This window comes from Drosophila bipectinata, chromosome 3L (genome assembly GCF_030179905.1).
Source record: "Drosophila bipectinata strain 14024-0381.07 chromosome 3L, DbipHiC1v2, whole genome shotgun sequence".
Classification (NCBI taxonomy): domain Eukaryota; kingdom Metazoa; phylum Arthropoda; class Insecta; order Diptera; family Drosophilidae; genus Drosophila; species Drosophila bipectinata.
This window is the reverse complement of record NC_091738.1, coordinates 40479-65493: the sequence shown is the minus strand read 5'-3', so window position 1 is coordinate 65493 and position 25015 is coordinate 40479. Positions and strand designations below refer to the sequence as shown.

The 25015-nt window shown below is 41.1% G+C and overlaps 2 protein-coding genes across 2 annotated transcripts; both read left to right on the top strand.

The window, feature by feature from the left end:
- The first annotated feature begins 30 nt into the window (after nt 1-30).
- Nucleotides 31-5439, top strand: Ciz1 (Ciz1 zinc finger protein). Its single transcript, XM_017235584.3, has 8 exons — nt 31-188; nt 457-755; nt 1310-1357; nt 2229-2653; nt 3102-3792; nt 3857-4180; nt 4241-4875; nt 4941-5439. Exons 2-8 carry the CDS (start codon nt 465-467, stop codon nt 5242-5244), a joined length of 2718 nt encoding a protein of 905 aa, XP_017091073.2. The 5' UTR covers nt 31-188; nt 457-464; the 3' UTR covers nt 5245-5439.
- A 7979-nt stretch (nt 5440-13418) lies between these two features.
- LOC108121516 (ataxin-2 homolog) lies at nt 13419-18140 on the top strand. The gene is made up of 4 exons (XM_017235657.3): nt 13419-13547; nt 13838-14220; nt 15933-16235; nt 16296-18140. Exons 1-4 carry the CDS (start codon nt 13511-13513, stop codon nt 18000-18002), a joined length of 2430 nt encoding a protein of 809 aa, XP_017091146.2. The 5' UTR covers nt 13419-13510; the 3' UTR covers nt 18003-18140.
- Nucleotides 18141-25015: the final 6875 nt, after the last annotated feature.

Below are 25015 nucleotides of genomic sequence, written 5' to 3'. Positions count from 1 at the left end.
TATCAGTGTTGTCATCGACTAGTCATTCGCCATTACAAATTTTTTCTCTTTCAAAGTCGTCTAGTAAAAGTGAAGTCGCTCTGAAAAAAATTTGTGAAAAAAAATATCAAAACGTGCAATTCAAGTTGACACATCAACGTTAAGCTAGTGACAAATTGTTTTAACTTTAGAAACCCATCAAACAAGAGGTAAGCAGCATAGTATATGCATGCATTTATCTGCGAAAAGTTGGACCGGCATTATCGATTTTGTACGACCCAAGTGACGCTACCGGTAGAGAAAATTTTTTTCGCATTGCCGGGGGGTGCTGCGCTAGACACAGGATATGTTCATATGTATATATAAAAACATATATTTACCAGATACATATGTGCATACGTTTGTGTATATTAGGTGCGGAGCGTGACAAATTGATTTAATAATAGTTTTCTTGCATCTTTTCATTTATTTTTATAGACACAAAAATGCGCGGACGAGGCGGCTTTATTCCACGTGGTGGTGGTACCACTCGTGGTGGCTATTATAATAATCGCAACTCCAGCAACTATGTGAACACCCGCACCCAGGGTAACTACCGCCCCAACGGTGGGCGGTACGAGAACAACTACCACAACAATAACAACCGCTACAGCGGTGGTGGGGGCGGGGGCGGCGGTAACAGTCACTACGAGAACCGAAGCAGGGATAAGTTTACCCATCATAACTCTAGCAGCAGTGGCCGCTACGAATCCAGCTCGGGCCACAAGCGAAGCTACGTGAGTTGCAAAAAATTACTGTATACTACAAAGTTCTGGAAATTTAAAAATTGTATATTTAAGTTGAGAAAATGCTAGAAGAAACATACATATACATGTTACATTACATGTATGTATATTACTTTTTTATTTACGGCAGCTCATTTTTATACATACATACATGCTCACAGAATGTTTGGGCTTGATCTCACTGAAATATATATATATGTATGTATTTAATGGAATATATAAAATGCAAATCAAATTGATAAGTATGTAAGAATTTTATTTGCGATGCAGTCCAAATATAAAAACAAGTCGGAGTAGGAATACGGAAAACAACTTTTAAAATCGTTTGCTAATTTTAAAATATGGAATAACTAGCCTCAGTTCAATCACAGTTGAGATTGAAATTAAATCTATGAAGAAATAGTTTGCACTCTCAAAAAAAAAACCACACAGATAAGCATAATTCTCTTTAAATCCCATTTTTGAATCATTTCCATCAGTACTTTATAGTGTATTTGTGGCATTGTGTATACAAACCATAATGAATTCTATTTTAATGTATTTAGGACTCATCTCGTGACCGCAGCGACGACCGCAAACGCCCGCGCCAAGACGTAAGTTAAATATTATCCTTTCCAATGCTAAATGAACGATAATTCAAAGGTCTCTTTTGTATAAATATGCAATTAAGCCATGCTCCATGTACTTTGTAATGTTAATGACTCTTCACATATTTATAGCACTGTTTGTGAAGCTCAAACGCGGGATTTGAGTTGAGCCTATAGAGCGTTAAAGCATACCATGTCCCAAAAAAAATTTAAGAGACAGCAAACAGCGCGGACTCAAAGTGGCCAGATAAGCACTTTGGAGCACCGTATAACCGTTTACCATATAAGTGGTGTGTTATATACAAATCCGATAAATCTGTGTCTTGCCCAATAGCATCGACAAAGTAGAGAAGAAGATCGATATGATCCGATCCAAACCGCACCGATCTGATCTGATCTGATCAAGTGCAGCCGAAATTCAGATTAACATGAGAAAGCAAAAACTTCTATATAGAAACGTTGAAGCGATTGATACGATTTTGATCTATTATCTCTTGTATTTTATCACCAGTCAAATTTGTCCCCATATAGCGAGCACAGATAATAATAACAATAATAATAATATATTTGTCAGTGTGTACATCGGCATATGTGTTATCGATCTCGATCCAAATCTAAATAGCTAAGCGTATAAGCGTCTAAGGTTTTTCCATCATGCTACCACACACATACACGCTGCAGGATCAGCATATAACAGTATATTGCTATATGACCCACAAATCAATCAGAATCAAAAATGTAATACTATTTATTACTATATATAAATATAGCAATTCCTTATGTTTTATAAATATGTACCAATTTTGTTCGAAAATCAAAATCGAAACCAAATCAAATCAATGCTCCTACACACCTTCCTACTCATCAATCGTCATAGGATTACCGTCGCACGTCCTCCTCGAATGATCGCAGCGATCGTCCCTCGTCCTCATCGCAGAACGTTGGATCCTCCTCCTCATCGAATTATCAACATCGCAGCAGCACCGGCGGCGGTGGAGGAAGCTCCAGCACGTACCGCCAGCGCGATGATTCTACCAGCGGCAGCCGCCATCAGAGGGATGGATCGATGGGTCCGCCCAAGCGGATGCTTCGCAGCGTGGCGGGCACAAGTTATATATCCCGACCACGGGGCACCATGAACATGCGCGGCGGAATGATGCGCAGCGGAATGCGGGTGGGAGGCATGCGCGTAGTGCGCACTAGGGTCAACGAGTCAAATGACTTGCGTACCATGCGCCGTCAACTGCTCTATGCTCAGCAGAAAGACCGGGCCCGCCTGCTTAAGATTCAGCAGCTGAAAAGGTAAATAGACAAAAGAATAAGAACCAATTCAAATCAAATCAAATACGAACAATCCCAAATACAAAACCAAATCTGAGTTTATCCGCGAACAAATGTCAGCTGATGTTACGTTTATCTATTGTGTACCCAATGTTTATTGAAAAGATGTCAGTGAGACTGATATGCACCTATATGACAGATGGACAAAATGAAGAATGAGCCACTGGTCTAAATAATTAATAGATTTGTGTGTATTATTGTGTATTTAGTAGATTGAACTGAAAGTTACTTATAAAAATCAACACCCAACACTGTAGTGACAGTAATTAGTTAGTTATAACCAGCTTTTTAGTAAAACGCGATTTGAATTTGCCTTTGCTTAAGCCGGCAATATATTCCAAAAATACCAATCTTCAACACCTTGACATGACTTCAAATTCGAATTCGATTCATTCCTCACAAAATATAGCTCGTTGCGGCGCCAACGCCAGGGAGGGAATAGCAGTGACAATTCCAGTGACAATGAGGAGAAGGATGGCGATGCTGAGAAGAGCAAGAAAAAGAAAATCAAAGACAAGGACAATGATGGCGACGATGACGATAACGATGATGATGATGATGATGATGACGATGACGATGAAGACGATAATAAGGACGAAAAGAGTAAGAAATCATCGCCGGGTAAAAAGCGTAGCAGCCTCAAGTCAGAATCGAAAGATGATAAAAGCGATGCCGAGGACGATGAGCATGGAGATGACGACCATGATGACGAGAAGGACGACCATAATGAGTCTGATGCCAAGAGCGCCAAGCATGAAGCCACCGATGACGAGGACGGCGACAAGGAAAAGGGCGAGGACGAAGCCGGTAATGGTGATAAGTCCGAAGAGAAGCCCAAATCCTCGAGCGCCGCCGAAAAGTCTTCGAGTTCAGGTAAGAAGAAAGATAAAGACAGCGGTGACTCGAAGGATTCCAAGTCGAAGAAGTCCTCGTCTTCCGCCAAGAAGGACCGTTCTTCGCGCATGGACGATTCAGGCGACGAGCGGAGCAAGGACCGTCGCAACTCACGTCATCGCGATGATGACCACAACTCAAGCCGCAAACGCACTTTTATCAAGCTAATTTGCGTTCACTGTCGCGTCAAGTGTGTTACTTTTAAGGTGGGTTTTTTTTTTTATTGGAATCTCTTTAAACTTTTCTGATTGAGCTCGTTTTGATCTATAGGAGTACAACTACCACTTAAACTCCCGTACCCATAAGAACTCCATGCGCCAAGTAGCTCTAAACCAGCGCGCTGATCTGCAACGTATGCGTGCTCGCCAGCGCACCACCCAGCGCGAAATTGAGGAGAACAGCAAAGAGGAACATGAGTCGCGCTATTGCCGCCTCTGCCGTTTGGCTTACCGCCAGCCCAAAAATCTTCACCAGGCATCTGAGCATCACAAGACCATCAAAAAGTTTTTGATGCCTTACTGCGGCTCATGTCATTTGGCCTTTAAGAACGCCATGCTCTATGAAAACCATCGTTGTTCTCTGGATCACATCCGGGTATATTTCTTTAACCTTTTTTGTATTTAATTCCCTATTAATAAAATTTTTTGGTTACAGAACAAGGCCCGAAATGACGAGTCCGGATCGGATGACAGTGTGGATGAGCGGGAGATCGATTTGAATAAGTTTATGACCGTAGACTCAGTAGGTGAAATAGATGTGGACGTAATGGACGCCGATGTGGACGCCATGGTGGTCGAGGCAGAGAACGCTTTAAAGAGCACTGACGAGGAGACTCGCAAGCGCGGCCTTATTGGCCCGGAATACATCAAATCCATTGAAGCATTCTATTGCGAATTGTGCAATCACTATTCTGGCAAAGTTGGTGACATTTCTCTAGAGGATTACACCAAAAAGCACTGTTTGTCGCATTCCCATGTAAAGGCCTTCCTGCGTCAAAAGGATGAAAACGAGAAGAAAAACAAATCGTTGGAAACCGAAGAGGACGATCAGGAGGGCGATGAGAAAAAGGGCGAAGATGACGAGCCAGAGGTCGATGAAGAGATTGATGCCAAAATCGATGAAGATGAGGACGACGAAGAGGAGTATGGTGATGGAGAGCACCCAGATGACACTAACGATGAAAATATGTGGGAAGCAGTCGACAAGGACCTAGGGGACCTTTTGGCTGAAGTCGATCAGGAAGAAGAGGAGGAAGAGGACGAGTCTGTGCTCAACATTGACATTGAAAGGTAAGCTTATATTAAGACATACTATTTGTGTTCGGAAAAATCAACATTATTTTTTTTTTTTCAAGTGAGAAAAACAAGTTGAAAGACGCTAAAGAGGAAGCCAATGGCGATGGCGAAGAGGAAGCAGAAAAAGAAACCGCACCGGTTACCAAGTCACCAGAAAAGAAACCCGCTGTTTCCCCCGTCACCCCAAGCAAGGCAGTTAAACAGCCGGTAAAGAAAGCCACGCCCAAGCAGCCTGTCAAAATAACCAAACCTGGTCCGGCTTCCACGAAACGCAATGTCGTGGTCAGTGTGAAGCGTACTTCAAGCGCGACCATCAAAGCAGCCACCAAGTCCTCTGCCAATTCGGCTGGTGACTCCAAATAATTCTCACTTGATTAACGAAAGCAAAAATAATCTATTTACTCCCTAAAGCCACAACCAAACCCAGTGATTTGGTTGCAACAAGTATGAAACATATTTCAAATATAAACATAATCTGTAGTGTGCTCCAAGAAAAGTACATGATACCCAACCAAGAGCTGTCTCCGGCCGGTTTAATAAATGTCTAGACCTTACTGAGCCAACCTGTGTCCGTGTCTTTATAAGGTGACTGTTGAGGATCGTGTTATAGAGTTAAAAACCTTTCGCTAAATCACTTGAGCGGCTGGTTTGGACCTTTCTAAAATAGTTTAGACTCTCGGCTGCCACCTGGCCCGAACAATGGCAGAGAAATGCCTGTCGGTCGCCAATTTGCTGCCCCTTCAAGGTGCCCCCACCCAAAGCATGCAATTGCCAGCTGCGTTGTCTAAAATGGTGCACAATGAATGAGATTAAGCAGTGGGGAGCGACCGTAGGTCCAGTTTTTGTATTACAATTTTTTCATATAAAATTATGTGCTTGCTTATTTTAGCGTTGTAAGAATTTATTCAACTGTTTTTACAAATAACATGACACCGGGAGTAACATCCCTTATCTGTTTGTACCATTTAGCGGCTTATCTGCTCTTCCTGATTCCATTTGGAATGTATGTATGTATTAATCTATTGGATGGCACAACCTTTTGTCGTTTCCGCTTGATACTTGCATCTTGCCACTGTGGCGGTCTGCGGCAAAAGACAATGCCAGCGGAACTGTTGCGGCTGCAACCGAAAAGAAAATACATTTCATAATTTTTCTACATATTTTTTGCCAAATTAACTTTCACCGCACGTCAGGTGGCGGTAGGATGGAATCTTCGTCTTCGACTGTTGTGCAACCTGTCACTTTATATGCGTGTTGGTCGGTAGGAGTCGGTCGGCCTTTCTCAGCTTCCATCCGATGTAATCCAACCCGATCCGGTCCAGCTTCCTTTCTACGCCAGGGCATTAAGTGGGGCTCTGTCACACAATGTCAAGATTTGATTTTATTATTGGCGCAGCAGCAGGTTTTTTGGTGTTTTGTTTTTGCCAGGTACACCAGCTCCCCAGCTCTGCAGTTCACCAGCTCATGATGGAGACTAATCCCTGGCAATAGCTCATTCTCTTTGGGTGAATTGCATTTATGTTTTGACGCTAGATTTATGTGTACATTGTTCTGCCACAAATCCGGTTTTCTTCGTCGCCACCGTTCCAATGTGGTCCGGCTTATTACTATTAACATTTAATTTGTGATTCCATGTCTCTTGCTTTTTAGTTACGTTTTTGTTGCGGTTTTTTTTCTATTAAGAAAATTTAGCTGTGTCATTGCACTGATAAATATTTCACGTTTTCTTCTTTTAAACCTCAAAAACAATGTATCCCGAAATTTGGCAGAAACAGGTTAATTTACTGCTCATTCTTGAATCCATTGTTAAATATTAATATTTAAACTTTGTTTTTCCGAGTCTATGGTTAAACTATCATCCTGTTGGTCGGCCACTTTTTGCACATGTTACGATTGAAATGCCAAGGTGGTGAGCTTGCCGCTGGGACTTGGAAAAAAATCCAGTTATCCACGGGTCCCGCAATTTGGTTAATGCCAGACGCTGCCGATGGATTCTCTACAAGAATCAGAAGCCGCGTCGCCACTCACAAATTGTGTTAATGGAGTAGTTGGACGCTCGTATTGAAATGTCAGTAGTATCTCCGTGGATTTTTTCAGATATCGAATCTCGGCTCCATGGCCATTCATCTCATTCAGATGTACACGCCAATGTGCGGGTGCGTAGCTAATTGCCGCTGTTTTGGGCAAAGTCTTTGTTGGCAAAGTTTTCACATCGTTAACAATATGACGTTGTTTTGTTGTCTTTCGCCGAGGGATTATTGCTTTTCAGTTTGTTGTTTTTCTTGTAAAAAACCTTGGCACTCAAAGACCTGGAATTTGCATACATTTACAAAAGCTTCGAGATTAAAGAAAAATGTTGGTAATGATTTGATTGTGGGCATTTGTAATCTCCGATCTGTCATTGTCTTAGGCTTTTTCTGAAAAAAATTAGCGAGCTAAAGTTACAACATTGTCAACAGAGCTCAGACTTGGCGAAACTTTAAATGTTTAATAGCACCTAATTAAATATCAAAGGGCAGTAAAAATACTTTCCTTTATTTTGTATAGGATGGCAGTATAATAATTATAACTAGTAATAATAATTTTTCTTAAGAAATATCTATAATAATCAATAATAGAAACCACCTTTTCTGAAAACAGCATAAAAGATTTTTTTCGGTAAATGGATGGATAGAATAAAAAAAATGTAAATATTTAACAGAGTACTAAAAGTTTTAAAAATCTAGTAATTATTTGTAAGTTTAACATTACTTTAAAGAGTTTCCTGGGTAGGTTAAGACTCATGATAGAGATGACAAAGATCTAACCATAACTTTAACAAGTGTTTTATTATTTTTATTTCCAATGCTTGCTTTTAAGAGAAGCATATTAGTTAGCAGAAGAAGAAGTTTAAATGATTCATAGCCCTAGCCGCCAAAATGTTGTGCCAAAAGTTCTCTCGACGGTTATTGCTTTGTTTTAAAACCGTTTATTTTTAAGATTCTTTCCTAATGGCCAATAAATCCCAGATAATGTGTGAAGAGTTCGCAGCGAGCTGCGCCACAACCGCAACATCTTTCGAGACAAGTTAATTACGCGGCTTGTGGCCAAAGTTAACATGGCCAACTGCCAATTGGGACAGTAGGCAAATGAACTTTATGGCAAGTGCACTTTATGGATGATGGGCCCAGTTCCGCCTCGCCCCACTTATGCAACCCGCCGCCATCATCAGTCAGTGCGATAACCATTTTTGGCACGCAATTGAAATTAAGTCAGCCAGGAGATGGCTGGGAGCTGATACCAAATACCAAAGACTATCTGGATGTAAATGTGGAACTATGGCGAGTTATAATCTAATTAAACCGATGGAGCAGAGCTTCTCTATGTGAGTCCCTTGTACATATTTTTGTAATTTGTGCAGTAAATTCTTCTCACGCCCAAAATGTAAATGAATCTGGCTGTGTCACGGGGAAGTCACCCAGGTAAGTTGGTGGGCAGGGGGCAGGGGCCAGGGGCTTCTCTTGGCTAATGTCGACGAATTTACACGGACGGCTGAGTGTCTGTGACTTGTTGTGTGAAAATGTCGGCGCTTCTTATTTTTTATATTTTTTTAATATATTTATCTTTTTTTTTTTCATCACTCATTCACGGCTCTGTCATTGTTCGCAACTTATGTATTTTGGGTCTGAGCTGATGTCTGATCATTGCAACGCTTTCCCGATTCCACTCCGTCTATTAAAGTAATCCGTTGACTTGTGACGAAATCGAAGTCGGAGTTGAAAACAACCATCCAAAGCATCTGATTTGTGCGTAATAATATTTCTTTGCCCATTGATCTGATCGTTTGGTATCTATGAAGTCTATAAATAACGATAAGGTCGGCAGCGGCTAGGTGGCAGATCCCATTATATGCTATAATATCAATTGTGTGTTCCCCCTTGGATATGGCTTGGCGTGAATGGAAAGCATTAAATTATTGCACAGCTAGCACAGTTCAGGCATTATCGCTGATGCATGGACTTACCCCGGTCCAGTGTGTCCATATATTTGGTCCAAATTAACACACAAGTGTGGCGGAGCAAGCTTAAGCCGATCATTAAGCGCTGGCCGGGTATTTTCACGATTATACAAACAAAACACTTGTGGCTGCAATTCAAAATTAAAAACCAGGAAAAGGCCGCGCAAATCATATAACAATGCAAGTCAAAAGTCAGCCAAAAAACACTCTAAAACCCATGATTCCGTTTCCCCTACCCCGGGCCTACTTTCGCTAATCCATGGATGACTGCTCCCGGAGACCAGGCTCATTAGCAAATTATTTTGGTAGTCGTTTTTCCGAGAAAAATATTTGAATAAAGGCTTTCTATTGTGGGTTAAACTTAAAAATCTGTAGAGCTCACCGAAAAACTATTCCGTCCTAAATGTATTCATTTAGGACTGCTTCTTCTAAAATTGGTATATAATGTGGTAATTATCTATTCCAGACTGATCACGACGCAGCTTCGCTTGAGTAATTTCTAGATCGTTTTGCTATTCTTTTAGAGTATTTTAATTGTATTTAAATCACTTAGAATGCACTTTTGCGCTTTTAAGCCGGGCATATCTTTATGATTCATAAATAGTAGTGCTGCGACGTTTATGGTTGCTTGCAGGTCGGTAAACATAATTGAGTGCTGCACATTGAGTCTAGTCAGAGATGGCGATAGGCTATCTCGGCTGGAGATTTGTTGTTTTTGATACAAGTTGAATTCATATTATGGAGCCATTGCCAAATTTTAAGGCAAACAAGCGTCTAGACTTTTAAGTACTTTATTACTAAAAAATGATTACACATCCTCCCAAAAAAAAGGAATTACGATAAAAATGCTATACGGCCTGTAAATTATACGTGATAGTATAACACTTGACACATGAATCGTCTCATACCAGACGGTTGAAGAACATCCATACCAATTAATTTCAAATTATTGGCCAAGACCAATTAACTTGAATATTATTGAGCCCCTCATCCGGGTTTCAGTTGACCGACGATGTCCGAAAATGTGAACCGACTGTTGAAGCATTCGAGGGATTTGACGCTGATCGGTAACTACTGCATAACAGTAGTTCGTGGAATGGAATTTTAATTGTCACTTGCCTTTTCTAAATTACACCTTAATTATTCGCAGTACTGCCACTATCATTAACCCTGTCAAATGGCTCTGCTCTTCATGATGCATATTCCTTTCTCCTCAGGTTTGATATCTTTGCTGGTTAACTCTCTGTTTACAATGGACGATTGTGCAATTTCATTGTCCGACAACTTTTCATTAACATCCAGTGGCAGCTACATGAGGCAGGGGCACGAAAAACGTCACAAAACAACTGTACAGAAAAGTATGCCAATTAAGATCTCAGAAAATGTTTTCGGTAAAAAAGTTCCATTCCGATTCCAAATACATATATCAACTGAATAAGCTAAATGTTAAGGTTGATCGTCTGCAGGGGCAGTCTGAATGTCCAATAAACTGATACACATAAAATTTAGAGCATAAAACTGTCGTTTCAAGTGAAGAAAAAATTGCGAAGCCAAGCAACTACAGAAAAAAGCCCGCATCGTCGAATGTGAATCGCTGAATGCAAATGCCAAAAAGTGAACTACCATCATGATCGTCTTAGACTGCATTCACGTCATCATCATCATTGATTTAAGTGGATTTAGCCTATAACTGTTGCATTGCTGGTTGACTATCGCGCAGAAAAATATTTATTTCTTAAGGTGATTCTTTTCTACACGCAAATCTAGATTTTACTATATATAACATTAAAATGGTCTGTTCATTTTATTTGAAATAATAATCGTCGTTATTTTCTGTATTTCTATAAGAAATGTTTTATATATTTTATATAATAAAACAATTTTGTCGATACTTACCATTTTAAGTGGAATAATCCCGCAAGTTTTCTATTTCTTAATGTGTAATATCCCTAAAATAACCACCTCTTATTTTTTTGTGCATCTTCCAGCAAGAATCACAAAAATTAAAAAAAAAAAAAATGCAATAAAAACAAGAACAAGAAAATCCCGCTGAAACAGCCACAACATAGAAACTAATACAATAATAAATAGTGGTAAGAGAAAAGAAGATGTTGCCACTCTTGAGGTTGTTTTTTTTTATATGTTTTTCCTTTACTGCTGCAGATCGCATCGTCTATTATTGCTGTTGCAGTTGCCGAAGCTGCTGCTTTTGATGCTGCATGCAATGCAACAATTTCACAAGCAACACGCAGACATCTAAATGACAATGTGAACAAAGTACCGAAAATAACAACAACTGCAAGCAGGGAACTTATAATAAGTAGCTCTCTTGTTGTTGTAGTTGTTGGCACTTCGATCAGAGTTGCGCAAAAAACAAAAAAAGCCAACGAAATACTAAAGAGATACAAATGCTGCTGCCGCAAATCCTCAACTTAATTATAAACTTATTTATTTGGTTAGTTTTGCCGCCAAACTGTCCTAATCAATTTGTTATGGATGAGGAAATGGCAGCTTGCATCAGTTGGTAATTTCCATGGATTTCCTCAGCGCCAAATTTCACAGCTACCGTGTTAACTTTGACACCACCAACGCAGACTACCAATGCTGGCTAAATCCCGGGCCCAATCCGCGGACATGGCCTGGCATTAGCATTAGGTAAGCGAGCTCAATTAACTCGCATGGCAATTCCCAAAATTGCCCACCGTTTTAACTCCGTCCGTCAGCCGGAGTTCGCAATTGAAGTTGGAAGCCGCCAGCGAAGGAAACTGTAGCTGCCCACGCACACACTAAATTTGCTAGCTCCCAATCCCCATAGAAGGGACACTTGGATCAGGTCAATATGATTTAAATAGTGTTTGCCAGGGGTTCTTTTTCTCTTAAAGAAATAAAAAAGGAAAAAGTTTCTACGCCAATGGTTGTTTTTTGGTTTATTATTTCAGTTTCATAAGTCTAAATTTATTTAATTTATTTTAAATAAATGACGAAACATATCTTAAGTTCGTTGTTATAGGCACCGCTTTACTTATAAATAAAAAAAAAAAACTTTTTAAAAACCTAATCCTGATCCTGGACTACAGAAACTTAAACTCCATTATTTAGTTTCAGTTTTATTTAATTCATTTAAATAATCACCAAATTTTACGGCATTTGTCCACTGTACTTTTCAAATTTTAAATGTCAAACAAAAGACTTAGGCAGCGAACTTGCTGGCAGGGTAGAGTGCGCGGTCCTAAATTTTGTTTTTGTTTTTTCATATTAAATGGGCAATGCTAATGCAAATGAAAATTTAAATGGAAACGCAAATGGAAACCGCATCCGATTTGAAAACGCTTGTTAAAAGTAATGCGCCCAATTTGCAGAGAAGTATAGAGGCAAGGCCCGAAAAGCTAAGACAAAACAAAAGTGCCCTTTAGCCTCGACCAGCCCAAATAGCCATGGCCGGCAGCCAATGGTTTACTCCGGAATCACTGACTTATGTTTTCTATTTCTATTTTTTTTCCGTAGGTGAGGGCGGACGGGCAATTTAGCGTCACGTTAGCATTTTCGGGGCGCTTCCAGGCGGCAGGCAAATGCCCGGGACGTACCATTAGGCGAGCGGTTAACTAGCGGTTAGCCACCGACAGGCCGTCAGCGTTCAATTGGCCCCTTGAAAGCCTAGTTGTACGGAAACCAAAAATTTTAATTTAAATACATTTATGAGTATATAAATAGTTTTAAGATTTTACTACAATGGTAATAATAATGAAACATCGAAAAAGCATGCCATTTAAAATTATTCAAAAGGATCTGAGCTTTTATTAATTAAAAAACATTATCAAGCCTAATCCGATTTTTTTTAAACTTGAGGTATACTTCATATTTGTTTTCTTTATGTGGAGGGGATTTTGTAGAGAATTGTAGAGAAGCAGCAGCAGACCGACCTTTCTCTTTGTGTTGGTGCTGCCTGGTTTGCACGACGAGCCACAAAGGTCGGCCGTGGTTTGGGGAATCGACGGTAGATCGGCGGTGAATCGGTGGCGCTGTGTTCGGCTCTCGACTGAGAAAAGACGAGACTCTCGGCCACGGGATTTATAAATACAAGTGTTGGCCTCACAACGCTAAAGATTCGTTAGCTGAACGTGCAGCGTGCGCGAACTATCAAATCCGATTCGAATCGTTCCGAGGCGAAGCTACAACTCCTGGAAAATAGCAGAAAAATCACAAAACACAGTAAATGAGTCTATCATATACCCCGACCATACCTCCAATTTGAAGTGTTACGAATTTTGCGCCAAAACAAAGCAATCCAAGGATTACGCGGATCCAGACTGCACATCATACTTGATTTTCAATTTCGCTATTCGGTTCCTATTTTGGATTGTGTCGAATCTTCAATTATATAAATAAATTAATAATCGCCGTCTTGCGCTTTCGTGTGCTGTGTGCTTCTTTGATTTAGTTTGTTGCAGCCGCCACGCTTGATGCAGATGCAGCAGATGCAACACTTGTAGTTTCAACCTCCAACTGACAAGGAAACAAATAAAATAAAACAAGTTCGGGGAAGAAAATAAATCAAGTGATTGTGAAAGTACGATCTGGGGGGATACAGATAAAAATATACAACAGCTAGTCTGCTGGTGTTGTTGCAACAAAATGAGAATTCACATATTGGTCTTGACACTTTTGCTTGGTGAGTCCATAATAAAGTGCCAATAATTACAAAATATTTTTTTTGTTCAGTCGTTTACAAGTTTTTCTCACCTGATTATTGATAATTTAATAGTTTGCTTTTTTATATAAAATAATATGACCAACATCTGAAAAATAAACCCAAAAAAGCAAGCAAAGCAAAACCATTTTACTTTTCATACAAATTTTTGAAGCTTTGGCTAATTTTATAAAATGTACCAATATTCTTATTTATTAGCTTTATTATATGTTCTAATCCACTCCCATTATTTCATATCATCTCCCACATAGGCCTCGCCTTTGCCCACGCGGTAGATGCGGAGGTTAAGAGCGACGGCAGTGCAAGCATTGGCATCAAGGCAGTGGCAGACAACAAAAGCTCCGCCTCCATACCGCTCAAATCGGAGGCGACCAAAGACAAACGACAGGTAAGTGGTAAGGAGACCCCTCTCTACCCGAACCACCGCAGTTCCGAGGTCTCAGCATCTGGAAACGATGATCCTGAGGATGGACAGGAGACAATCTATGGCTCAAAGCCCAACCAGTTCATTATCCGGCCAATTGCCCCTCATCAGCATCAACAGCACGAGTCGCATCAGGAACCCCAGCTGAGGAACTATGCTTCAGCCAACTCTCGACCACATGCTGCCCAGCTTTTGGAACAAAGTCAGGAGGTGGGTGACAAACAAAAATTTACTTTTGGGGTAACTGATTTAAAGCAATGATCTCGCTAGAAGTGATCTTAAAAAAACTAATTTTAGAAATTTGGAAAGGGACAAGTGCTCTACACATCTCAAGAAACCTCCTAAATTGCACCATTTTTTTAATTCAACCTCAATAATACTGTGATCTCTACTGGGAGTGGGTGAACTATTGATTGACTGGCTGTGTGATAAATTGCCTATGCCGTGAGAGCTTGTGGTGTTCATTTGTTTGTTTTATCCCAACCGAGGGGCGTTTCATCAACATCTCAGCCATGTTGTTTTGATTATTTGAGAGCTTTTGTAAATGTTGCCCCGCGGCCATCAGACATCGGACGACCTGGGCATCGTGACTGGCATCGGCTGCTGCAACCACACGATTCTTTGCAAAATGCCGGATGTAAGCATCAAAACAGAAATCCAGAGACAAAAGCCCACCAATCCTTGATCCGAAAAACAGCCCGAAAGCCGAATTTTGTCAAATTCTCCCTTTCGCCGAGACCGAGAAACCTTGACCAATATCTCTTTGTGGCTTGACGGCTTATTTTCGGTACAAATTGCAATATTTACTAACTGCGATTTAAGACAAGGCAATTGCAATTAGCTAAAGACAATGATTTTGTTACAAAATTCATATATATGTACTTATAATAGAAATTAAAAGCTTTTGCGAATATAAATGTAATAATAATATTTTTGAAATGCAATCGCAAAAACTAAGTCACGACATGGCGACGGCAACGACTGCAACAAATGCATAATTGCAAAATTATTATTTGTCTTATTACACGTCAACACGACAGTTTCCATCCTTCCCGTTGGCACCTCGACTTAATTTCCAGTCTCTACGGCTCAGCTTCTTCATTTTCCCTGGTCTTTTCAATAGTGCAAGACATCAAAACAACAACAGACATGGAAAACAAAAAACACAAACAATAACAATAGCAAGCTGTCGTGGGAAGAAAGTTGACATAATGTTATAATCACCCCACTTTTGGTTTGTCAGCTTTGTGTCGGTTTGGTGGCGCCTTGACTTGCCGGGGCTTTATTTGCCATAATAATGTGAACCATAGATACCACACTAAGCGACAGAAATTTAAAAAAGAATCAATAAAATAAATTAAAACTAAAAAAAATTAAAAAAAAAACCAAATCAAAATCGTATGCATACTACGTATGCTTTTTTTTAACTTTTCAACAAATGGTACATTTTGGGTCCTGCTGTTGTACCCACATTTTGTTGGACTCCTGTTGGAGCTCCTAAAATGTGTCTAACCTTGAGGTCTACCATTGTTGCACAGTGTAATGTCGGTTATAGATATTTCAACACCCATAAGCCGAAGATTTTGTTGTCTAGTCTACGTCTGCTACGTCTGCGGGTTTTTGTAGCCAAAGCTTGCCACAAGTGTTATATAAACTTTTTTTAAGATGCCACGCCATTCTCACAGTAACTGCGACTGTGAAGCACCACCACCTGCAACAAGTTTCTGCCGCTCTTCAAGTTTCCCGGCAACATGGTTGTGGTTTATGGTGGTCATGAAGTTAATGTGGCAAGTGGGCTCCACATTAAACAGTTGCTGACATTGGCCGGCGGCTAAACGTTGGTAGTTCACACGCCCACAGCACCCCATAATTATTCGCCCTCAACTTCTCTTTCTAATTTTTTTACGACGGTATCTTTAAAGGTGCAGCATTATGTGTATCTGCAAGACATTATGCGCCATCATCAGCCCAAGGCCCTGGTGGCCACAGGTCAAGGAAAAGGCGCGGCCAGTGCGCCTAAAAAGTCAGCTACGCCAGTGGCCGAGGAGGAGCAGGAACAAGAGCAGGAGGCGGAGCAGCGCTATACAGTTTCCATTCAGCCGCAAGCACAGCAGGGGCCGCGTCCACGCCAGTACCAGGGTGTGAGTCCCTATCAACTGCCATTGCCTCTTCCTGCGCCGCAGCATCAGCCGTTGAAACAACAGCAGCAGCCGATACCTCAGCAGGTGGATCACAAACAAAAACTTTATTTATTATTTGAAAGTAAAAGTATTGTAACTATTTAGCCTTATCAAATCATTCCCGAAGAGCAGTTTCTAAAAATCCTGGAAGAAGAACTACAGGCCCGAGCGTACCATGAGCAATTGAGGCAACAGCAACAACATCACCAGCAGCCACAGGTTGGGCAACAAGTTGGACCCCAACCGAAGAACCTTCCCCTTCATAGCACAGCCGCCACTCACAAGGTATTGCAACAGGCCGAACCCGTTCTAGGATTAGGGGGTTATAGAGAGCGCCTGGCTTCCGAGCAAGATTTGGGAGCACCTACTTACTCCCATCCCCGTAGCGGTGGTCCCAAGTACTTGCCCCTGCCCCAGGCTCAGCGAGCTCCAGAGGACGAAGAGTCCCAGCAGCAGCAGCAACCACACCGCTTGCAACTTCACAAGGCAGATCCTCATCAGGGACTCCATGGACTGCCGCCCCAGATCGCCTATTACCAGCCGCAAATTAGTTACAAGACATTGCCCAATCATCCGCTGGCCAAGTCGTCCCTAGAAAGTGAAATCGAGAAACTTTTGGAAGCCAATAAACCAGGACAGGCACTGGCCTATGTGGACAGTAGCAGCGAGCAGGCTACCGTGCTCCGCCAGCCGACACAGCCTCAGCACCCACCACCGCCCTCCTCGCATCCAGCTCTGAGGCAGCCCAAGGCCTACTTGGCTAGCACTCCCAATTCCCTGTTGGATGCCAACAATCAGCCTTTTGTTCCGTCACTTTTTAAATTTAGTAACTTTCAGCAACCAACCCCTATCTATCCGACGCCGGAATCCAAGCGATTAGGCCCTGTTGTCTACCCGACTCAGCAGGCGAATCTGCCGCAACCGTCTCAGTATTACTACCAGGAGTCTGCTCCTACTGCGGCACCCAAGTCCCATCCCATTCCCAAGCAGTACCACCGGAACAAGCACTACAAGTTGGCTTCTCCTGGTAAGGCCCTGCTCTATGCGGATTTCGAACGCAACCAGGCACCCAGCCAGCTACCGCCGCCACCATCGCCAGCTAACTTCTATCCCAGTCCACCGGATCCCATTAAGCACGCCCAGAGAGCCGTAGCCGTGACACCCACCGCTCTGCCTCTTCATGCTGAGTATCCTTCACCAGCACCATCACAATCAAGCATCTACGTTTCCCAGGGAACCGGCATTGCAACGCCTTCCAGGGTCACGCCCACCTCAGCTCCGGTACCAAAACTGAGAACCCTGGATGAGGTCAAGCAACTGAATTTACCGCCTCCAAATGGAAAGCCACTGACCCAGGCAGAATTTCAGGCTTTGGTGGATGCTGGATATCCGGTAAAAGCTGTTCCCGTGCCTGTTCCAGTTCCATTTGAGCAGTACGTTAAGGATCACCCCGAATACCGCAACCATCCGCCAGTTGACTATGCCCATTTAATGCGACTGGCCACGAGGCAGCTGGCTGCCCATCAACAGCATCGATCTCTGGTGGCCCCCTCAGAGCCTTCGGTGAAAATCCTCTCTACTCCATCGGCAGGAGAACTGCAACACCACCAACAGCAAACAGCAACGGGTATTGGTGGCGGCAGCGTCACCTATCTGCAGCCCATTGAGAGACAGTCCCATCCCCACGCCCACACCCATGCGTTGCAGAAGAGGAGGCCGCGCGATGAGCAAGACACCGCAATAGCGGGTAGCGAGCCCAAGACAGCTGATTCACTCGTGGAAGCGCAACCCACCAAGACAAATTCGCATTAAAGGTGCCGGTATTCCGGCTAGCACATGTCCTGTTTTAGTTAAAATGTCCTTGCCTATTTTGTAAGTATTGTAAAAATCTTTCAGCCCTTTTGCAACGTTAAATTATAAACTAAAAAATTAAATTAAAACACACATTGACGGCGGGTTTTTGATCCGGAGTTGAACTAATGCATGCCGGGCCACTGGGTGCTGGATCATTTTTTTAACGAACAGAGGCGCCACTTCTGTTTCCTAAGGCTGGCAACCAAATTCCCTAATGTGGGTGGGCAAAATAATCAGCCTATTAAAGGAAACACGAAGGTACATGTGCTCATTCATTTGTGGTATTAACTATCCGTGGACAAAAAGGCCAGAAAACAAATTGTTACGGAGGGTGTACCATACCACTGCACATTTTTAAGGGTACCTTGGGTAGATTCAGTTCCGTAAATTTTTAATAACCTCTGCAGGGTGTTCGATTCTTTGTAAGCCCTGCTGCTTCTGACAAAAATGACGAGGATGAGGAGCATCATGGGTAAAGAGCGCGGGAAGGATAGGACCAAGGATGCATCCTTGGAAGCCTCCTGCAGACAGAAGTTTTAAAGTGGAGGCCCTACGTACTCCTTACGTTGCTATCCATCCAAAATCAAATGTTCCCCACGATGCAGCTGTTCAGGGGTCCCGTGGTCCTTTCAGAAGCGAAATTAATGGGACGGAGTTTTCAATTAAAAAGTTTGGAGGGGCCTGATATTTAAATCTACATGTTAGCTTCCTCATAGCAAAGGTCGTGTCCTTATTAGGGGTGACTTCCTCTAACTCATAGTCAATGCAACCTTCCTGAAAGGCTTTAACATCTTTGGCACTCTTGGCAAGCCTACGATAGGTCCCGCTAAATGTTCTCTTTTGTTTGTTTCAGATGGGTATTCTGGTCTGATCCTATGTTCCAGGTCTATTGCATTCCGGAGGGTCCGAAGTAACTTGAAATCTGTTCCTGGTTTTAGCAAAGCAGCGAGATTACAAAGAAAAAAAAAACCACGCAAGCATAACCTGACAATAAATAGGAGTTGGTCAGAGCTGTGGTATTTTCATGGGTAGAGGGTATTATAATTTTGGTCAATAGTGTCCGATTAGGATCTCCTCCTGAGTTGATACAAGCATGTCCGTCCGCATGCCATAAATTCGGTATTTTTACAGTAAGGGAGTTCGCATTTTTTAATAGATTATATTTTTGGCAAAATAGTACCACATACCAACTTTCATTAGGATATAGAGGAAAATCCTAATTTACAGGAATGTCCATTACGAAAAATGGACAAAAAATATGCAACATAAAAAATCCTTTTTTTTAAGAATGGTGGGGAAACGATCCAGAAATGTATTTGGTACTCCGCTTGAGAATCGGATGAGAATGGTGAGGAATCGATACAGAAATTGTTTTAGGTACTCCGCTTGAGAATTGGGGAACCAATGGCAAACACTGTGGGCCATATAGGGGAAAACCACACAGTCGAGGGACCCCTTCACGAAAAATGGGTAAAACATTTGAAAAATATTTTGTCTCAGGATTTTAATGCAGAATAGTGGGTAATCGATCCAGAAATCGTTTAAAGTACTCCGCTCGAGAAACGAATAAGAATTGAGGAAGATAAAGCCATCACTGTGGACCCTTTAGGGAAAAACACCATTTTCAAGGAATGCCTTTACGAATAACGGACAAAAAATCTAAAAAATATTTTGTCTCATGATTTTTATGCAGAATGGCGGAGAATCGATCTATAAATCATTTAAGGTACTCCGCTTGAGAAACGCATCAGGAATGGCGAAGATAAAGCCATCACTGTTGACCCTATAGGAAAAACCCGAAATCGATCTAGAAATCGCTTAAGGAACTTCGCTTGTGAATCAAATCAGAATTGGGGAAGATAGTGGGCCAAATAGGGCAAACGCCATTTTCAAGGAATCCCAACAGGAAAAAATGGACCAAACGTCTAAAAATATTTTTGGTTCAAGGTTTTGATGCAGATTTATGCTAAATCAATCTACAAATCGTTTAAGGATGTAGTCTTATGTTCCGGCCTACTTTTTAGAGGTTATTTCAAAAATTTTTTTTTGTAATAAAAAATAATGCGATTGTTCCAATTTTCACATATGTTTTTATAGGCATCATAAACTATTTGAAAATATTTTGTTTAATTTATTCTTGTGTAGTTTAATACACTTTATAGCATGCCAAAGTATGCATATAAAAAAAAAAGGTAAGTCCCTGGCCAGGTGATTTCGACTGCTAGAGTCATCCGAAACAAAAAATTAGAATAGATTATTGTTTTGTAAGCTTATGGCTCTGTCCCGTACTAGAATGAAATATTTTCATCAATAAACAACAAAATGGCAAGCTCACAAAAAAAAAATTTTTTTTAATTTAAAAAATTTATCTTAAATTAATGATAAAAAAAAAACTAATCATTAAAAATAAATGATTCTAGTACGGGACAGAGGTGTTACTTTTAAGAACAACATATCCAAATTTCAGCTAGATCGGTACCATAGAATTTTGTGAATCACCTGCGCCGCACACAAAAATGTCGTTCCGAGAAAAACTCGTTTAAAGTTTAGACGCTACCGAGAAACTCATACTTTTCGGTGTAGGCGCGCTATCGATTATGGGCTGTATCTCTGTCATTATTTGATATTTTTATTTGAAACTTTAACAGTACATTCTTAATAAACATTACTATCGAAATGTGTTGAAAAAAAAAAATCGATTTTTTCAACCTCACACATGAGACTACATCCTTAAGGTATTCCGCTTAAGAATCGAATAAAAACTGGAAAAGATATACCCATCGCAGTGGGCCATAGTCTCCTTTCTATACATATCACCATTTTCAAGGGAGTCTCGCCTGAAAAAGGACAAAAAATCTGAAAATATTTTTGGTTCAGGGTTTTGATGCAGATTTATGCTAAATCAATCTACAAATCGTTTAAGGTATTCCGCTTAAGAATCGAATAAAAACTGGAAAAGATATACCCATTGCAGTGGGCCATAGTCTCCTTTCCATACATATATCTCCATTTTCAAGGGGTCTCGCATGAAAAAAGGACAGAAAATCTGAAAATATTTTTGGCTCAGGGTTTTGATGCAGATTTATGCAAAATCAATTTACAAATCGTTTAAGGTATTCCGCTTAAGAATCGAATAAAAACTGGAAAAGATATACCCATCGCAGTGGGCCATAGTCTCCTTTCCATACATGTCCCCACTTTCAAGGGAGTCTCGCCTGAAAAAAGGACAGAAAATCTGAAAATATTTTTGGCTCAGAGTTTTGGTGTAGATTTATGCAAAATCAATCTACAAATCGTTTAAGGTATTCCGCTTAAGAATCGAATAAAAACTGGAAAAGATATACCCATCGCAGTGGGCCATAGTCTCCTTTCCATACATGTCCCCATTTTCAAAGGAGTCTCGCCTGAAAAAAGGACGGAATATCTGAAAATATTTTTGGCTCAGAGTTTTGATGCAGATTCATGAAAAATGAATCTAAAAATCGTTAAAGGTATTCCGCTCAAAGATCGATTAAAAACTGGAAAAGATATACCAATCGCAGTGGGCCATAGTCTCCTTTCCATACATATCCCCATATTCAAAGGAGTCTTGCCTGAAAAAAGGACAGAATATCTGAAAATATTTTTGGCTCAGGGTCTTAATGCAGATTTATGAAAAATCAATCTACTAATTTTTTAAGGTATTCCGTTTAAAGATCAATTAAAACTTAAAAAGATATAGACATTGCAATGGGCCATAGTCCTCTTTCCATCCCAATGTTCAAGGGGTCTCGCCTGAAAAAAGGACAAAAAATAAAAAAATATTTTTGGCTCAGGGTTTTAATGCAGATTTATAAAAAATCAATCTACAAATCGTTTAAGGTATTCCGCTCAAGGATCGAATAAAAACTGGAAAAGATATATCCATCGCAGTGGGCCATAGTCTCCTTTCCATACATATATCTCCATTTTCAAGGGGTCTCGCCAAAAAAAAGGACAGAAAATCTGAAAATATTTTTGGCTCAGGGTTTTGATGCAGATTTATGCAAAATCAATCTACAAATCGTTTAAGGTATTCCGCTCAAGGATCGAATAAAAACTGGAAAAGATATAGACATCGCAGTGGGCCATAGTCTCCTCTCCATACATATCCCCATTTTCAAGGGAGTCTCGCCAGAAAAAGGACAAAAAATCTGAAAATATTTTTTGCTCAGAGTTTTGATGCAGATTTATAAAAAATCAATCTACAAATCGTTTAAGGTATTCCGCTCAAGGATCAAATAAAAACTTGAAAAGATATTGAAGATATTATTTTTTGCTCAGAGTTTTGATGCAGATTTATAAAAAACCAATCTACAAATCGTTTAAGGTATTCCGCTCAAGGATCAAATAACAACTTGAAAAGTTATAGACATCGCAATGGGCCATAATCTGCTTTCCACATACATATATCCCCATTTTCAATGGAGTCTCGTCTGAAAAAAGGAAAGAAAATCTGAAAATATTTTTGGCTCAGGGTTTTAATGCAGATTCATGAAAAATCAATCTACAAATTGTTTAAAGTATTCCGCTTAAGGATCGAATAAAAACTGGAAAAGATATAAACATTTTTTGTTTTGTTTGTGTGTTTTGTGTTTTTTATTATGTGTTTGTTAAAAATGGTGTTCATTGTTTGTTGTATTTTGTTTGTTGTCATGAATTGTTAATAAAAGTTAATTAAAATAGTGCCTGTCAGTGCATTCAAATAAATCACAGTCGTTTCAATTTTTGTAACACAGTTTTTTAAATAAATAAATAAATATAAACATAAACATTACGACTTTTTTACTTCAAAAAGACACTACAAATATATTAAATTAAACATGGCAAAAACATTAAACAAAAAAGAAGGGGCAACCGCTTAGCTTTTTTAACATTGCAACATTGAAGAAGGGAAAGCTGCCGAGGTATTACCCAGGAGGCAACATTTTTCCCGGCAACTTTCCTGTGACATTAGTGGTTGGCGGTTCTCAAGTAACATTGCAAAAAATACTAAAATCATGACATCGATAACAAAATACTAACTCATCTCTAGCACCAATAGTACATCTCTGGCGCCGATATTCCATCGCTATTTACTGTTATCATCTCTACTAACAAAACAAATTAAACAGCTTTGGCGAGAAAAAATGGTAAGTGTTAATAAAAATAAAAATTAAGTAACATTAAAAACAAATTAAAATCCACAGAAACATGACAGGTACATCAGGGCATCATTGAAGCTGGTCGTCAGGAGAAGTTGGCAGTGAACTTAAAGTCAGCGACGCCGCCGCCGCACACATATATTGCCGGCGCCGCACATATTGGTCGGGAACAAGAGATAGTGTGCCAACTAAATCGGAGCTGGTGCATGCAGTGGCGGATACATGGAAGACATCAGGTGAGTTATAAATACAGGTGGCTTCTCTTCTTACTGTTAAAAGAAGGGGAGGGGTCATAAATTGCGTCATATTTTTAATATCATATTGTTTATAATTTCAGATGGCAGAAGGAAGAGGAAGACGGCAACAAGTGACGCCGCCGTATCCATGGCAATGCCGTCATGGTGGCGCCGCCGGATCAGCGCAGCAAATTCTCACGAAGAAGCCGGCGCAAAAACAAATGTACGGCGCCGACATGGCATGGACGCCGACAAACGCTGCAAATTTTCAATAAAGGAACGGCGCCAACAAAATGGGCAGCGTAAAGCCCAAATAGTAGCGCCGGCGTTTGTGTTATTTGACGCCGAATAAAACCGGCAATTGGACGCAGCAGATGGTGAGTTTTAGTGGCAGAATATTGGCTTCATTTTCTTATTTCTCTTTCTCATTATTTTAGCAGCAGATGCGCAGCCGACAGACGCCGGCCAAATTTATTTGTTATTCAGCCACTCGTCGGGAAGGTTCCATGGTAAGTGTTTATAATTTGTTTATATTATTTTCTCTTCTAATTTCCTTTTTTATTTTAGATATCCAAAACATGAGGCAGAGGACGGACGCGCATCATGCTGTGCCAACGTGGGAACATGGACCAACGCTGGACATCTCCGATGGACCAACGAGGGACCAACGCGGGACATCGACGGTGGACCAGAGAGGGACGACATCGGTGGGTGGCTGCAGGCGCTAGTGCATGGCCGCCACAGCTGCTGGACCCCGATGAGGACGCCGAGGGAGGATGGTCACAGTGAGTAGCGCCAACGTGGGACCGTTCAGTGAAAGCCGGCGCCATCATCGCAAACCTAGGCATGGCGTCGGCTGCGGTGGCTGCCGTCGTGAAATTGGCCACAAACGACTGGGGCATGCTGCCGCCGTAAATGGATGCGCCTCACAGTGACCACAGCAGCGATGGATTATAAATTATTCAGGTACGTAGTGAAGGTGGTGTTTGTTTACATTATTTATATAAAAATCGTCAATTTCAGGAACGCCAAATTCTAGAGAAGGCGCGTCAAGCTGGGCCATGGCCGGACAAATGGGAGCCAAGGTGGCCAACCAGGAGGCACCTACGGCTGCAGGACCCATGAAGGGGAAAGGACCCCTAGACCTGCGCATGGTTGCTGGCCAGGAAGAGGCCCATAAGGGAGTCGTCCTCAATGGCGGCCATCCGTTTTTTAAACGGATTATCCGTGACGTCATCGGCAGCATTGGGTGAGTCATTTTTTATAATTAAACTATCGAATTTTTTAATTAATTCCATGAATATCTTTTCTAGGTAGTCAAGTCTGGACACCACTTTCACCTGGAGGTCATCATTTATCAGCTGCTGTTTTTTATTGATTATTCTGTTATTTATTTTATTTTTTGCAAATATATTGCGGCCCCTGTTGGCGGCCAGGGTGGGCGTGGGTTTTTTCAGCACATTTTAGGGGGCGGGACCTGTCCATAGATGGATGACCCCGAGAAGGATGACCCTGCGAGGATCCCTGACCCCGAGAAGGATGACCCTGCGAGGATCCCTGACCCCGAGAAGGA

What these genes read in the sequence shown, in the direction of transcription:
- Ciz1 (XM_017235584.3), top strand. Translation starts at nt 465, where the DNA reads ATGCGCGGACGAGGCGGCTTTATTCCACGTGGTGGTGGTACCACTCGT. An exon ending in AAGATTCAGCAGCTGAAAAG is followed by an intron (nt 2,654 to 3,101) that starts GTAAATAGACAA and finishes CACAAAATATAG; the next exon opens with CTCGTTGCGGCGCCAACGCC. An exon ending in CTCAACATTGACATTGAAAG is followed by an intron (nt 4,876 to 4,940) that starts GTAAGCTTATAT and finishes TTTTTTTTCAAG; the next exon opens with TGAGAAAAACAAGTTGAAAG.
- LOC108121516 (XM_017235657.3), top strand. Translation starts at nt 13,511, where the DNA reads ATGAGAATTCACATATTGGTCTTGACACTTTTGCTTG. An exon ending in TTTTGGAACAAAGTCAGGAG is followed by an intron (nt 14,221 to 15,932) that starts GTGGGTGACAAA and finishes GTATCTTTAAAG; the next exon opens with GTGCAGCATTATGTGTATCT. An exon ending in AGCAGCCGATACCTCAGCAG is followed by an intron (nt 16,236 to 16,295) that starts GTGGATCACAAA and finishes GTAACTATTTAG; the next exon opens with CCTTATCAAATCATTCCCGA.